The 13,305-nt window shown below is 49.1% G+C and overlaps 1 protein-coding gene across 5 annotated transcripts in view; it reads right to left on the bottom strand.

The window, feature by feature from the left end:
• Positions 1-13,305, bottom strand: part of CFAP221 (cilia and flagella associated protein 221) — an 84,736-nt gene that overhangs the window by 12,356 nt on the left and 59,075 nt on the right. For all 5 annotated transcript variants that reach the window (XM_004276903.3, XM_033400242.2, XM_049712113.1 and 2 more), the window contains 7 exons: positions 12,006-12,111; positions 10,511-10,644; positions 8,808-8,888; positions 7,935-8,042; positions 7,715-7,849; positions 3,421-3,579; positions 1,960-2,051 (listed from right to left, as the gene is read on the bottom strand). In XM_004276903.3, the coding sequence (XP_004276951.2) occupies positions 1,960-2,051; positions 3,421-3,579; positions 7,715-7,849; positions 7,935-8,042; positions 8,808-8,888; positions 10,511-10,644; positions 12,006-12,111 (815 nt within the window). The remainder of the gene's footprint in view (positions 1-1,959; positions 2,052-3,420; positions 3,580-7,714; positions 7,850-7,934; positions 8,043-8,807; positions 8,889-10,510; positions 10,645-12,005; positions 12,112-13,305) is intronic.

Below are 13,305 nucleotides of genomic sequence, written 5' to 3' on the forward strand. Positions count from 1 at the left end.
TTTGAGCAGAATGTCGCTGCTGATGGTCATTGTGTTGGGACACTAGTCACATCTGCTCACCAGCGACTCATTTCACTACGTTTTATAAGGACAATGGGCCAAAGAAGCAAACTCCAGGGCTCAGGAGCAGGTCACTGACCAGGCCGTGTCTTAAAGAAAAGGCATCAGTCTACTTGTTTGAGATCCTAGGGCTCTGGAGAGGTGTTAAATGAGCAAATTAGCAAAAATGTGCTTACTCTAAATTTCCTCCTTCTTTGGTCTAACAATATTCTCATCTACCTGCTCTGTCTCTGTGTGATGACAGCTGTGGGGCCGCCCGGTTGATGGCCAGGCTGGGGCATGGAGAGAGGTGGATCATTTGGGAGTGGATATGGAGGGTGTGGACGGCGAATCTTGGCAACTACAATGTTAAAAATGGACCATGGCTATTTCGGCTGAATTATATGGATTGGTGTCTGCTTTTATTGAAGCATGGCCAACTAGCCACCTGTGACATTGACTTTTTAAAAGTATATCTCAAGAGCTACCATATGATATAGCAATCCCACTCCTGGGCGTGTATCTGAATAAAACTCTTATTCGAAAAGATACATGCATCCCTATGTTCATAGCAACACTATTTACGATAGCCACGACATGGAAGCAACCTAAGTGTCCATCGACAGATGAATGGATAAAGAAGATGTGGCACATATATACAATGGCATATTACTCAGTCATAAAAAGAGACGAAATTGAGTTATTTGTAGTGAGGTGGATGGACCTAGAGTCTGTCATACAGAGTGAAGTAAGTCAGCAAGAGAAAAACAAATACTGTATGCTGACGCATATATATATAGAATCTAAAAAAAAAAAAAAAGGTCATGAAGAACCTAGGGGCAGGACAGGAATAAAGATACAGACGTAGAGAATGGACTTGAGGACACGGGGAGGGGGAAGGGTAAGCTAGGACGAAGTGAGAGAGTCACATTGACATATATACACTACCAAATGCAAATGTAAAATAGATAGCTAGTGGGAAGCAGCCGCATAGCACAGGGAGATCAGCTCGGTGCTTTGTGACCACCTAGAGGGGTGGGATAGGGAGGGAGGGAGGGAGATGCAAGAGGGAAGAGATGTGGGGATATATGTATAGCTATAGCTGGTTCACTTTGTTATACAGCAGAAACTAACACACAATTGTAAAGCAATTATACTCCAATAAAGATGTTAAAAAACAAAGATGCGGTACATATATACAATGGCATATTACTCAGGCATAAAAAAGAACAAAATAATGCCATTTGCAGCAACATGGATGGACCTAGAGACTATCATACTAAGTGAAGCAAGTCAGAAAGAAAAAGACAAATGTCATATGATATCACTTATATGTGGAATCTAAAACTGATACTAATGAACTTATTTACAAAACAGAAATAAACTCACAGACCTAGAAAGCAAACTTGTGGTTGCCAGGGGGGAGAGGGGGTGGAGGAAGTGGGTGGAGATGAATCAGGAGTTTGGGATCAAGAGATACACACCACTAATTTATAAAAGTAAACAACAAGGGCCTACTGCATAGCACAGGGAACTATATTCGATATATTGTAATAACCTATTAAGGAAGAGAACGTAAGAAAGAATATATGTATATACACACACACACACACTCACACACACACACACACACACACACACACACATAACTGAGTCACTTTGCTGTACATCCAAAACTAACATAACATTGTAAATCAACTATATTTCAATAAAAGTTAAAAAAATAAAGTATATCTCAATTAAGATAAAGTCAAGATATGACTTTATACACACCATCATATTCCTCTGGTGAGCAGACTTCCCTCACGATGCACCAAAAGTATGCTTTGACATACTACTGGCAGGTAACTTCTGAGCTTGCAGCCTCTGCACTCTGCAGGGCACACACACCTCCGTGAGGCGACGTGGAGCTGGGCTTACCTCTGCGTCATCTCTGTCTTCGAGGTTTCGGGCAGGGACGAGAGGACCGGGCACTGGAACCTCTTCCAGGTCATCACTCCAGGAATGACATCCTGTAATAGAGCCGGCACAGGGGGACCACATGTAAAGTTCAGGAAAGACTTCCGTTTCATTCAACTGAATATTTTTCAATCCAAGTTGAGCTCCAAAATGTATCATTCCATTAAGTTTAGTAGAGCTTTTCTGAGGCTAAAAACGACAGCTGCTCCAGCAACTGCTGCAACAAGGCAACAGGCATTAAGGCAGGGAGGACGGAGAGGCTCCCGCCCCTGTCTTATGTGGCACAGGGGCAACGGCCCTGGTGCTGGAGGACAGGTCTGGCCTTTCCACCCGTTTTGACTACTGTGCATGTGATGCTAATGCAACATTCAGAGGATGGGTCAGTTCATCAGAGGGCTGTCCAGGCAGGGGTAAGCGCGCGCAAAGGCATGGAAAATGCGAGGAGGGTGCTATCAGGAGAGCACCGAGTGCAGGGCGGGTGACGGGGGTGACAGGAAATGAGGCTGGAGAGGCAGGCTGGTTGTGAAGGGCCTCGTGGGCCAAGCTAATGAGCCTGGAGCTGCTCCCAGGGGCAGCAGGGACCACGGAGGGTTTCCAAACTGGAAAACGACCGGATCGGCTTTGTGTGGAAGGAAGGCTTCTCAGGAGGGTGACGGTGCGCTGCTGGGCCCTGGGGTGCAGGACAGGGAGTCACATGGCGCGTGAGGCCAGCCGGTGGGATCCAGGGAGGGCCCAGGGGCGGCTGCCTGCGGGGCTGGGGAAGAGGGAGCAAGCAAGGAGCACGGGGATCAGGCTGGAGTCCTAGAACCAAGAGGCAGGAAGGTGATGCGGGAAGAGGCATGAGGCGGAGCTGGCGGGGCCAGGGCTGAGACAGCCACCCACCTAAGTTAGGGTTTCATCCCGAGCGGAGGGTGCGGGCCACCCAGGAGGTGCCTGGAGGCTGAGGTCAGGTTGGTTATTTGGGGGAAGAAGGAGATCTCGGGGGCCTCTTCCTCACTGTGCATTTGTCACATCACCACCTTGCCCATTATGACGTTTCTGTCCTTGTTGGGGACCAAACAAAGAGGGGGGTCATCCCACAGGGTTATGGCCGCCACGTGACTGTTTTTCCATGGTTGCAGCGGGGATAAGATGAATATTAGGCATGACCTTCAAGGAAAAAGAGACTAAGAATGTTGAAAAGGAGGCAACATGAAGCCTGGGAGCTGGGTACGGGCTGTTGGGGATCGTGCTGAGTCCCCACCTGCCCCCCTTCAGGGCTGGGGCATGACAGGGTCCACAGCGCCACGGTTACTGTCCTCGTCCTGCAGCTGTGGCAGCAAACCCTCTATTCCTCAGTTCCAGCGGTGACCCTCCCTCCTTGTCCCCTGCCCGGCCCCGCAGCCCAGAGCCAGCTCTGCCGCTGAGCCGGGATGGCTTTACCATGTGATGGAGAAACTGCTTCTGGGTTAGGGGGATGCTGGAGCTGCAGTGGGACTCCTTGGTGAACTTGTATTTGGGGTGGGTGCACAGATGGTAATCCATCGAGGTTTCCACGTAGGTCAGCGGGTGCTTCACGGCAAATAACCCTGGGCTGGGGTTCTGCGGGAGAGACGAAAAACGGGGTCTCTTTTGTTGACCGGTTTCCTCCTCTGCCACAGCACAGGCGTCAGCTAAGGCTCCCTTCGCCCCCCCCGCCCCGGCACGCGCACTCTGACCCCACCTCTGTCAGCCCGTCTGGGAAAGAGAAGCAGGAGAGCAGAGGTGGCTTCAGATGGGCAGTGGTCACGGTCATTCACAAATGTCACTTTTCTGGTTGAAGCGCTTCATTACATACCACACGGATTCACTGATCTTCCATGGAAACGAGTACAAATGAAACTGCAGCTTAAAGAGCTTAAAGTATTTGTTTCTGAATTTGATCAATTAGGGGGATTTATTAAATAAGGAAACTGGTTTTAAAAAGCAATGAGCTTCTGGTTTTGGAAACAAAAGAATAGCTTCTAAAAAGTAACTTTAAAGAGAAGACAGGGGCTTCCCAGGTGGCGCAGTGGTTGAGAGTCCTCCTGCCGAGGCAGGGTACACGGGTTCGTGCCCCGGTCCGGGAAGGTCCCACATGCCGCGGAGCGGCTGGGCCCGTGAGCCATGGCCGCTGAGCCTGCGCGTCCGGAGCCTGTGATCCGCAACGGGAGAGGCCACAGCAGCGAGAGGCCCGCATACCACCAAAAAAAAAAAAAAAAAAAAAGACAAAGGAGAGGGTGGCATGTGATATACCAGGAAACATCAGCATTTAACATTGTTTTGGTGATGTTTTTAATTCAGGAAGGCTCCATTTGGATGAAGTATCTGGCTTTAAGGGAGTTCCTGTCTTTTACTAATTATCCAGCAGAACTAATGGAGGCACAGAGCAATTATATCAAAATGTGGAGGCTTTTAATGTTCCTTCTGGGGCCTGTCCAACAAAAGCCCAGCTCTTCTCCCAGACAACATAGCTTTCGGCTCCCTTGTGGTTGTTTAATCACAGATGTTTAGGAACCACTAAGTTGAGATTCTGTTCTTTTTGTTTGTTTGAATAATTAAAAAAAAATTTTTTTTTAAAAACCCACAGAACTCCACACGACTGACGGGAACCCAGTCTCACCGCCAAGAAACAAATGTCCCCAACAACTTGAAGACGACGTGACAGCACCCAGAGCTGCACTGTCGACCTCACAGTATCTGCTGACTCATTACCCCGTAAGGTAAGGGTCTTGCTCGTGTGCACAGATGCTCCTTCCGGACTTTGAAAATCACATGGTTATTGTTAGTTTGGCTGCGACCTGCAATGATCCACTGGTCCACCTGTTTCCTGTTTCATCATCTTTAGTTGAGTATTCCAACCCCCCCTCGGGTGCAATGCAGGCACTCCCGCTCCCATGCTTTCTCGTGCCTTTCTTCCTCTCTCCCACAATTTTACTTTTGTTTACTGAGATCGTCAACATCTGCATTCTGGAACCACACCAAGACCAGCATGCTTTGTTCATAAGTTGCCTCTGCAAGCTGGAAACTAGTAAACAGCATTTATTTTGTCTTAACTGTCTAAGTATGTCGCTCTGCCAGGCCAAGCTGAGGCCTGGATTATAGCTTTCTGGTGAAGGTTCACTATCACGACCTCTGGGTCAGTGACAGAGGGAAGTTCTAGTATCAAGGCCAGATGGATTCTATTTTTCAATTTTCTGTCAAGTCTTAAAAATCATGCCGATTTCAGTTTGGCTTCCTACTGGGAACATACATCGATTTTTAGTTGACTCTCCCCCCTGGAGTTTATAATGGCCTTGCGTTTTGCTTTAGTAACGCGCCTCTATAAAACCCTCCAGCGTTTCCACGGCCTCAGCTGCACCGTCGGTGCATGGGGTCCACACTGCCCCAACGTCTCCTCCCCAGAGCCCTCTACCCCATCTCCTGCAGACAGCGCACAGATATCACCCCAAGACTCCACTGTGGGGCTTCCCTGGTGGCGCAGTGGTTGAGAGTCCGCCTGCCGATGCAGGGGACACGGGTTCGTGCCCCGGTCCGGGAAGATCACACGTGCCGCGGAGCGGCTGGGCCCGTGAGCCATGGCCGCTGAGCCTGCGCGTCCGGAGCCTGTGCTCCGCGACGGGAGAGGCCACAACAGTGAGAGGCCCGCGTACGGCCAAAAAAAACCCAAAAACAAAAACTTCAACCAAGACTCCACTGCAATGCTCTACTCGTTGCGACCAGCATTGCTTGCCTTTTGTTTTTCTTTCTTTTCTTAGGCTTTTCGAATTCTTTCTTTTATAGCCATACTGATGTGTAAGTGCTATGCAATAAACTGCCCATGTGAAAAGTATGTAATTTGGTAAATGTTGATGTATGTTACATCTGCAAGACCGGTCTCTAGACCAGCTTTCTCACTTGCAGAGTGGTGAGGGGTGGTAGAGGGTGGGTCTGGGGGAGACTGTGAAGACCCTGGGGTTTTGCAGGGATACCCTCCTCAGGAAAGCCCCTTATCCACTGCCAGCCCAGCAACCGGGACCCTATTTTACATATTGCCCTGCTGTGTAAAATTTCAGCTGGCGACAGGGCGCTGGTGCTAAGTGAAGTCTGAAAGTCACCGAGTTAGATGCCCGGCGAGGCCATCCCAGCCCTGACTCTATGTCTGTGAGGGACAGCCCTCCCCCACCCCGCAATGAGACTACCAGAACACGCTGTGTTTGTGTTTGGCCAAAACGCAAACAGCACAGCTCCCTGGAGGAAAGCAGCAGAGCTCAGAGGAGTAGCCCCAAGGCAAACAACCAGGAAACAGGCAGGCGTCTGTCCCTGCTCTGCCCTTGGGTGCGACCACCGGCACCTCTGCCCTGTCAGAGATTCAGAGGCTCACGTGTAGATTCTCCCAGAGGAGCCTTTCTCAGGTAGTGTCTGAGGCCCTTCCTCATACTGCGTGCGTGCGCGCGTGTGTGCGTGTGTTCGTGTGTGTGTGCGTGTCCTTACAAAACAGACTGTAACTAGGGCGACTACCGTGGCATTTCGCCGATGATTCCGTTCTTACATAGAACCTCCTCAGATTTCCTGTCTGGCCTTCAGTCTCTTAGGGCTTGGGTACTGCATCCTTAAGGATAAGGGGGAAGGGGGTGCCCCTGAGGGCAGGTGACAGGAGGACACACGCAGGGGAGGGGGAAGAACCGGCTGGACCCCACATCGCTGGGAGACTGGACTCAATTTGGTAGAAGACAGGGAATCAGGCGTCGGTGTGGCAGGGCCACGGTGCCCGAAGATGGGATAAAGAATCAACTAGGCGCCGCGGGACGGGGCTGGGGTGACTTTACTTTTTTTCTGTTGTATTTTCATCTTAAAATATATATACAGGGCTTCCCTGGTGGCTCAGTGGTTGAGAGTCCGCCTGCCGATGCGGGGGACGTGGATTCATGCCCCGGTCCGGGAAGATCCCACATGCCGTGGAGCGGCTGGGCCCGTGATCCATGGCCGCTGAGCCTGTGCGTCCGGAGCCTGTGCTCCGCAACGGGAGAGGCCACAACAGTGAGAGGCCCGCGTACCGCAAAAAAAAAAAAAAAAAAAAAAAAATATATATATATATATATATACACATATATATACATATATACTACCTTTAAAAATTGTGAATCACTGTATTATACACCTGTAACTTACATAATATTGCACAGCAACTATACTTAAAAGAAACACAAAAATACACAGGTGCATATTATAGATAATTAGAAAAGATCATAAAGCTATTGTCATAAAAAAATAAATGCTGGAGTTGTTAAAAGACAAAAACATTGATATTCTCCAAATGATAAAGCAATTTCAAAGATGAGATGTGGTTTAACCCTTGAAATTCCAAAGAGAGAAAAATATTCCCAATTAGTGCTTCTGTCTTCTTTTTCTCAATGTTTTTTTTTAAAAAAACTGAAGTATAGTTGACGTACAATATTGTGTCAGTTTCAGGTATACAGCAAAGTGATTCAGTTATATATATATATATATTTTTTTTTTTTCCAGATTCTTTTCCCCTACAGGTTATGACAAGACCGTGAGCACAGTTCCCTGTGCTACACAGTCAGTCCTTGCTGCTTATCTTTTTTACGTGCAGTAGTGTGTGTCTGCTAATCCCACACCCCTAGTTTACCCCTCCCCCCTTTCCCCTTCTGCTTTCTTATGAAGTAACTGCTGGATAAAGGGACAGGGAACAATGACTTCTGCTGATGTCACTTACAAAGATATAAAGTGGGTCGTACTCTGGAGCCCGGGCCAAGGCCTCAGGGAGTCGTATGCTCAGGACGGAGGTCCCGCCGGGGAGCTGGGGCGCGGAGTCCTGCTTGGGCAGGGCCATGACGGCGGTGGCTTCGTCCTGGGCCAAGACCAAGGACAGCACGTTAGTCCACGCGCCAGGGCGGCGGGAAGATGGGACGTTCCCGAGGGTGGGGACCTGTCACCTCAGCTCCTGGCTTCAGGGCCCGGGCAAGCTTCTGAGGCCAGTAGCTGGTTGAAGACCTCTGCACAGAGACCGGCTGGTACCTCTTGATCTGGTACAGCTGAGGAACCTGGGGGAGAGAAAGCAGGCGCTCGAAGCCCTTGGGAGGCACTTCCCAGCCGCCTGGGGGTAAAAGGAAAACGAGCGCCACGTTTAAGCAGCAGCTTTGTCAGTGCCGTCCTGGGCCCCGTTCTGGGTCCCAGCACACAGCGGTGTTCACAGTTCCTCGCCCCTGTCTTAGGGCTTAACTCTGCAATACACTGAACACTGGTTCGTCAGTTTAAAACATGCATATTTCACAAGGACCTACTGGACAGCACGGGGAATTATACTCAACATTTTGCAATAACCTAAAAGGGAAAAGGATCTGAAAAAGAATAGATGTGTGTGTGTGTAACTGAATCACTGCACTGTGTGCCTGAAACTAACAAGATATTGGGATTCAACTATACTTCAATTAAAAAAAAGAAAAGAAAAAAGAAAGCATGCATATTTTCAAAAACAGAAGTGGTCATACACAAAGGCTGACTCACTTTTGTTCACTTGTGTCTTTTCTTCAAGTTTCTAACATATGCAGTTCAGACAGCTTCAGATATGCATACTATATGGTATATCCACAGAATAAAGACCCTGGTTTCCATAAGCCACATTAGGAAAAGAGAATCTGCTACACTTTGCACGTCGCATAAAATAACATCAGAGCAAAACACACAGTATGCTACGTGGCATAATCCGTCATAGAACAAAACTAATAAAAATAGCGCAGTTCAAATTCAAGACTATTCTGTTCATTTCATAAGAAACCCAATTAACAAAACCACATGACAGGTCTAACCTGCAGACTGAAGAAGGAATAGGCCTGCTTGATTTGAATTTCTGAAGGTTTAATTGGAACAGGTCCAAGGCCACCAGGAGCCTAAAATGTGAAAATTCAAAAAAGTGACACATGATCATCGCGGAGCGAGGGCAGCTATGCTTCTATTTCTCCACATTTTGCACGTTACACGAACAGCTCCTCCCTCTAAGTGACCCTTCCCGTGACCACAGCTGCTGCTTCCTGCGAGTGGCTTGGAGGCAGCGTGGGCCCCCGCCCCCCTTGTCTCTTAGGGTGTGATTCTCAGGACGGCAGCTGAGGCCTCTGTCAAAGGATGCAGCCTAACTTCTCCTCTGCCCACTGCGGCCGCTTCCCTTCCGCGGGTGCTAATCCCGAAGCACCACCTCACAAATGTCCTGCAGGCAGATCTGCTGCATCACCCAGAGCCTGCAACAGCCCCCACCTGTGACAGGCACTCAGTAACGACTACGGCTCACCGAGCTGAGACACCGTCGTCAGACTGATACGATGCAATGCGAATGTGCCACCAATTATAAGACATTTCCCAACCTCAAAGGTGCTGTATATTTTAAAACGTGACCTTAGAATAGGTGAAATACAGTATTTATGGAATGAATTACAAAATTCTTTATGGACAGGAATGCTGAGCATTCTGTTTTTCATCAACCCTGAGCAGTACAGAAATTTCTGCAGCACTAACTCAAGTACCAAATGAAATGATAAGCTTTGAATTATTAAAAAAACAAAAGATGGGCTCCACAGCACAGTGATAATCTCTTTGCATCCCTATCACTCTTTCCACCCATTAATTATTGATTACCAGATAATTCTTAGTGCTTGAAAATCTCAGATTTATCATTTCCTAGGAACTAAATATGCTCATCTTTTAAGTCATTTGATTTTCTAATGCGGAAAACACATGGAATTTCTAAAGTCACTCCTGTAATTCTTGAGTAGATTAACCTGCAAGGCTCAAATCATTTTACAGGATGTGAATGGCAAGTTCATTCTTTGAAACCAAAAAACTGTTTTGCTTGTGCCCTTTCACTATCGATTAAAACACACTTTTTATTGCTAACTACGTGAACTTGGGGAACTCGGGCAACATTTCATTACTGGCTCTGTGACCTTGTGTCCCAGGCTCCTTCTCAGCTGTAAGAGGATAAACCTACCATGTAGACTTGTTGAAGATTAAATGAACTGATAGAACTGAAGCGCTTAAGAAACTGCCTGACTCGTGGTCTGGCCACGATCTGAATTATGACGATGCATCATTTGGCTAACTGTCACACTTCTTGCCACCGAGAGGGAGAGAGGGATGGACCTGTGAGTCCGAGGCTGGCCTGTTAGAGGCTGTGGCCGCCCACCCCCGGCCCCCGCAGACCCCACGCACCCGAAGGCTCGGCTGGGCTGGGCCTGCCTCTTAGTCCTACATCTGCCGCGGCCCTCAGGCCCTGTTCCCCGGCAGTGTGGCAGGGCCCGGCGGCCTCCAGGCTGGGCAGAGCCTGAGCACAGGCATCCCAGGGGCCAGGCAGGGGGCAGCAGGGGCCACTCAGTTTCCCGTTCATCACAATAACTTGGACGCAGGTCTGACTTGGGAGCCTCTAAGGAGGCGGCGGAGGGGCAGAGACAGGGCGGGGCTCCCCTTGGCACCTGCCTGCGACCCTGATGGAGCCTGGGCCACCGCAGCCCTGCACACCCACCAGCTCGTCGGAGCCCTGGGTTGCGCTGTGGGCCGGGAAGGCGAAGGGCAGCACTTGCTGGGGTGACACAGAGAAGCAGCTGCAGTAATCGTCCTGACCGACCCGCGCCGGAAGGTGTCTGGAGGAATTCTCGTCTGCGGGTGAAAAACAAAACAGCGCTTTGGGAGAATCGTAAGGCATTTGTGTGAAACCACCGTCTCTGGTTGTGTGTGTGTGTGCATTTGCCACACACCAGTTACTGGGTCCTTGGCACACACCATTTCAGAAAGAACGTGTGTGTGTACGTATGTATGTGTGTAGTCTCGTTTTTAGTTTCTCTTTTGTTCTTTACCTCAACCCCTTCTCCAATTTTTTAAAAATTTTATTTTTACTTCCAAAAAACTATAATTCATAGTGAAGTCTCTCTGATGAATATTCTTTGCCCTTGTCATCAAAGAAAAAGATCAAATTTAAGAAGCATGTAAAGACATTTTACAGGTGTCCATATGTAACTCACAGGTAAATTTTACAATTTTTTTTTTTTTTTCGGTACGTGGGCCTCTCACTGTTGTGGCCTCTCCCATTGCAGGGCACAGGCTCCAGATGCGCAGGCTCAGCGGCCATGGCTCATGGGCCCAGCCGCTCCGCGGCATGTGGGATCTTCCTGGACCGGGGCACAAACCCGTGTCCCTTGCATCAGCAGGCGGACTCTTAACCACTGCGCCACCAGGGAAGCCCTACAATGTTTTTTAAAAGAGTTTCTTTATTAGAAACATCAGCATCAGAGATAAAATAATATAGGAGGAAAAAGGATAATTAAAATGTAATAAAATGTCCTATATTCACAGCAGCACTATTCACAATAGCCAAGACATGGAAGCAACCTAAATGTCCATCGACAGAAGAATGGATAAAGAAGATGTGGTACATATATACAATGCAATATTACTCAGCCATAAAAAAGAATGAAAGAATGCAATTTGTAGCAACATGGATGGACCTAGAGATTATCATACTAAGTGAAGTAAGTCAGAAAAAGAAAGACAAATACCATATGGTATCACTTATATGTGGAATCTAAAATATGACACAAATGAACTTATCTACGACACAGAAAGACTCACAGACATAGAGAACAGACTTGCGGTTGCCAAGGGGGAGGGGGCTGGGGGAGGGAAGGATCAGGAGTTTAGGATCAGCAGATGCAAACTAGTATATAGAGGATGTCTAAACAACAAGGTCCTACTGTAGAGCACAGGGAACTATATTCAATATCCTGGGATAAACCACAATGGAAAAGAATATGAACATATGTGTATAACTGACGGAATCACTGTGCTGTACAGCAGAAATCAATGCAACACTGTAAATCAACTAGACTTCAGTAACACTTTTAAAAATCCAGTACATGTGATTGATGAAGCCGTGCATTGGTACCCAGCTGACTTCCTAACAGAGAAGCCCGCTGCTCAGGACACATGTGGATGGAAGCGCAGCTGTTCGCAGCCGGCTCTACCTTGTGCTATGGACTGTCCTCCGTGACTGAACCTTTTCTTGATGGCATCTCTGTGCATGTTACGGATCGCAGTCAGCATGTTCAGCAAGCGGCGCTGAATCACGACCTGGAATTAGAAAGAAGAATGATCTCACACTGTTCGTCGGGGCTCAGTTTGGCATTTAGTTTAGCTCAATTTCCTCAACCACAGCCAGGGGCTGAGGCCACGGATCTATGTGGAATTCCCAGGGAGGGTCACAGTGCCCTGGACGAGGCCACGGGCATCGAGGTCTGGGAAGTGCAGACCCGCCTGAACGCAGAGACCCGGCTGTCGTCTGGTCTTGACCCTCCCAATTTATGAGCCCCAGTTTTCTCATATTTCCAGAGTGGAAGAGTGACTAGTTCTACGGTCTTTCTTCTCGGTATATCTGAGTCGTGACACTGCTGCCATGTTATTTTCAGAGCTGAAGGACAAACTAAGCAGACAATTCCATAGACATCGGGCAGTGGGTTGGGCGGCGCTGGCTGCACACCGCACGCTCTGCATCCAGAGCAGGCGCTGCTGGGGGTGAGCGCTCCCTGTGCCCAGAGCTGGGGCAACTCCTTCCCATCCGCCCACGGCCTTGCCACTTATCCAGTGTGAAGAGGTGGCCGCTCCGTGCACAGTCCTGTTCAGGTACTGCGGACACAGTGGGGGGCGGACAAGGGTCCAGCCCGCACAGAGCTGACGTCCTGTTCATGCGTGTGTGTGGAGTGGGATGGCAGGAGACAAACGAGCACACAAGCTAAACACCATGAAGCAAATGAAGAAGACTAAACACACGGGGGCGTGACTGAGGGGCTGGGAGGGGGTCTGGCCACTGCCGCAGGGACGACGTAAGGAAGGCCTTTCTGGGAGGTGAGGTTCGATCTGAGACTTGAACAATGAGGAGACACTGGCCTTGGAAAGAGTTCTGAGCAGGGGAAGCAGCAGGTGCAGAGATCCTGATTCAGGAACAAAGGAGACATGCTTAAAGGACAGAGAGAAACCCAGTATGGCCTTGTCGCCTCGATAAAAATTGCGCCTTTTATTCCAATTGCAATGGGGGGCCTTTGGAAGGTTTTCCCAGGGGCAACGTCCGATCACATCCAAGCTCTGGGAGGCCTCTTCTGGCTGCGGTGGTCCAGGCAGAGAGGATGGGGCTGTGACTGGGCCGGGGGGATGGCAGGGGCCGTCGGGCTGGGGACGTGTTGGCACATCTAACTGGCAGCACCTGCTGGGGAGTGTGCGGGAAAGACGGAGCCTCCACTCAGAGCCAGACACACAGCTGCTGACCCAGGA

The sequence above is a fragment of the Orcinus orca genome, chromosome 7 (assembly GCF_937001465.1).
Source record: "Orcinus orca chromosome 7, mOrcOrc1.1, whole genome shotgun sequence".
NCBI lineage: Eukaryota > Metazoa > Chordata > Mammalia > Artiodactyla > Delphinidae > Orcinus > Orcinus orca.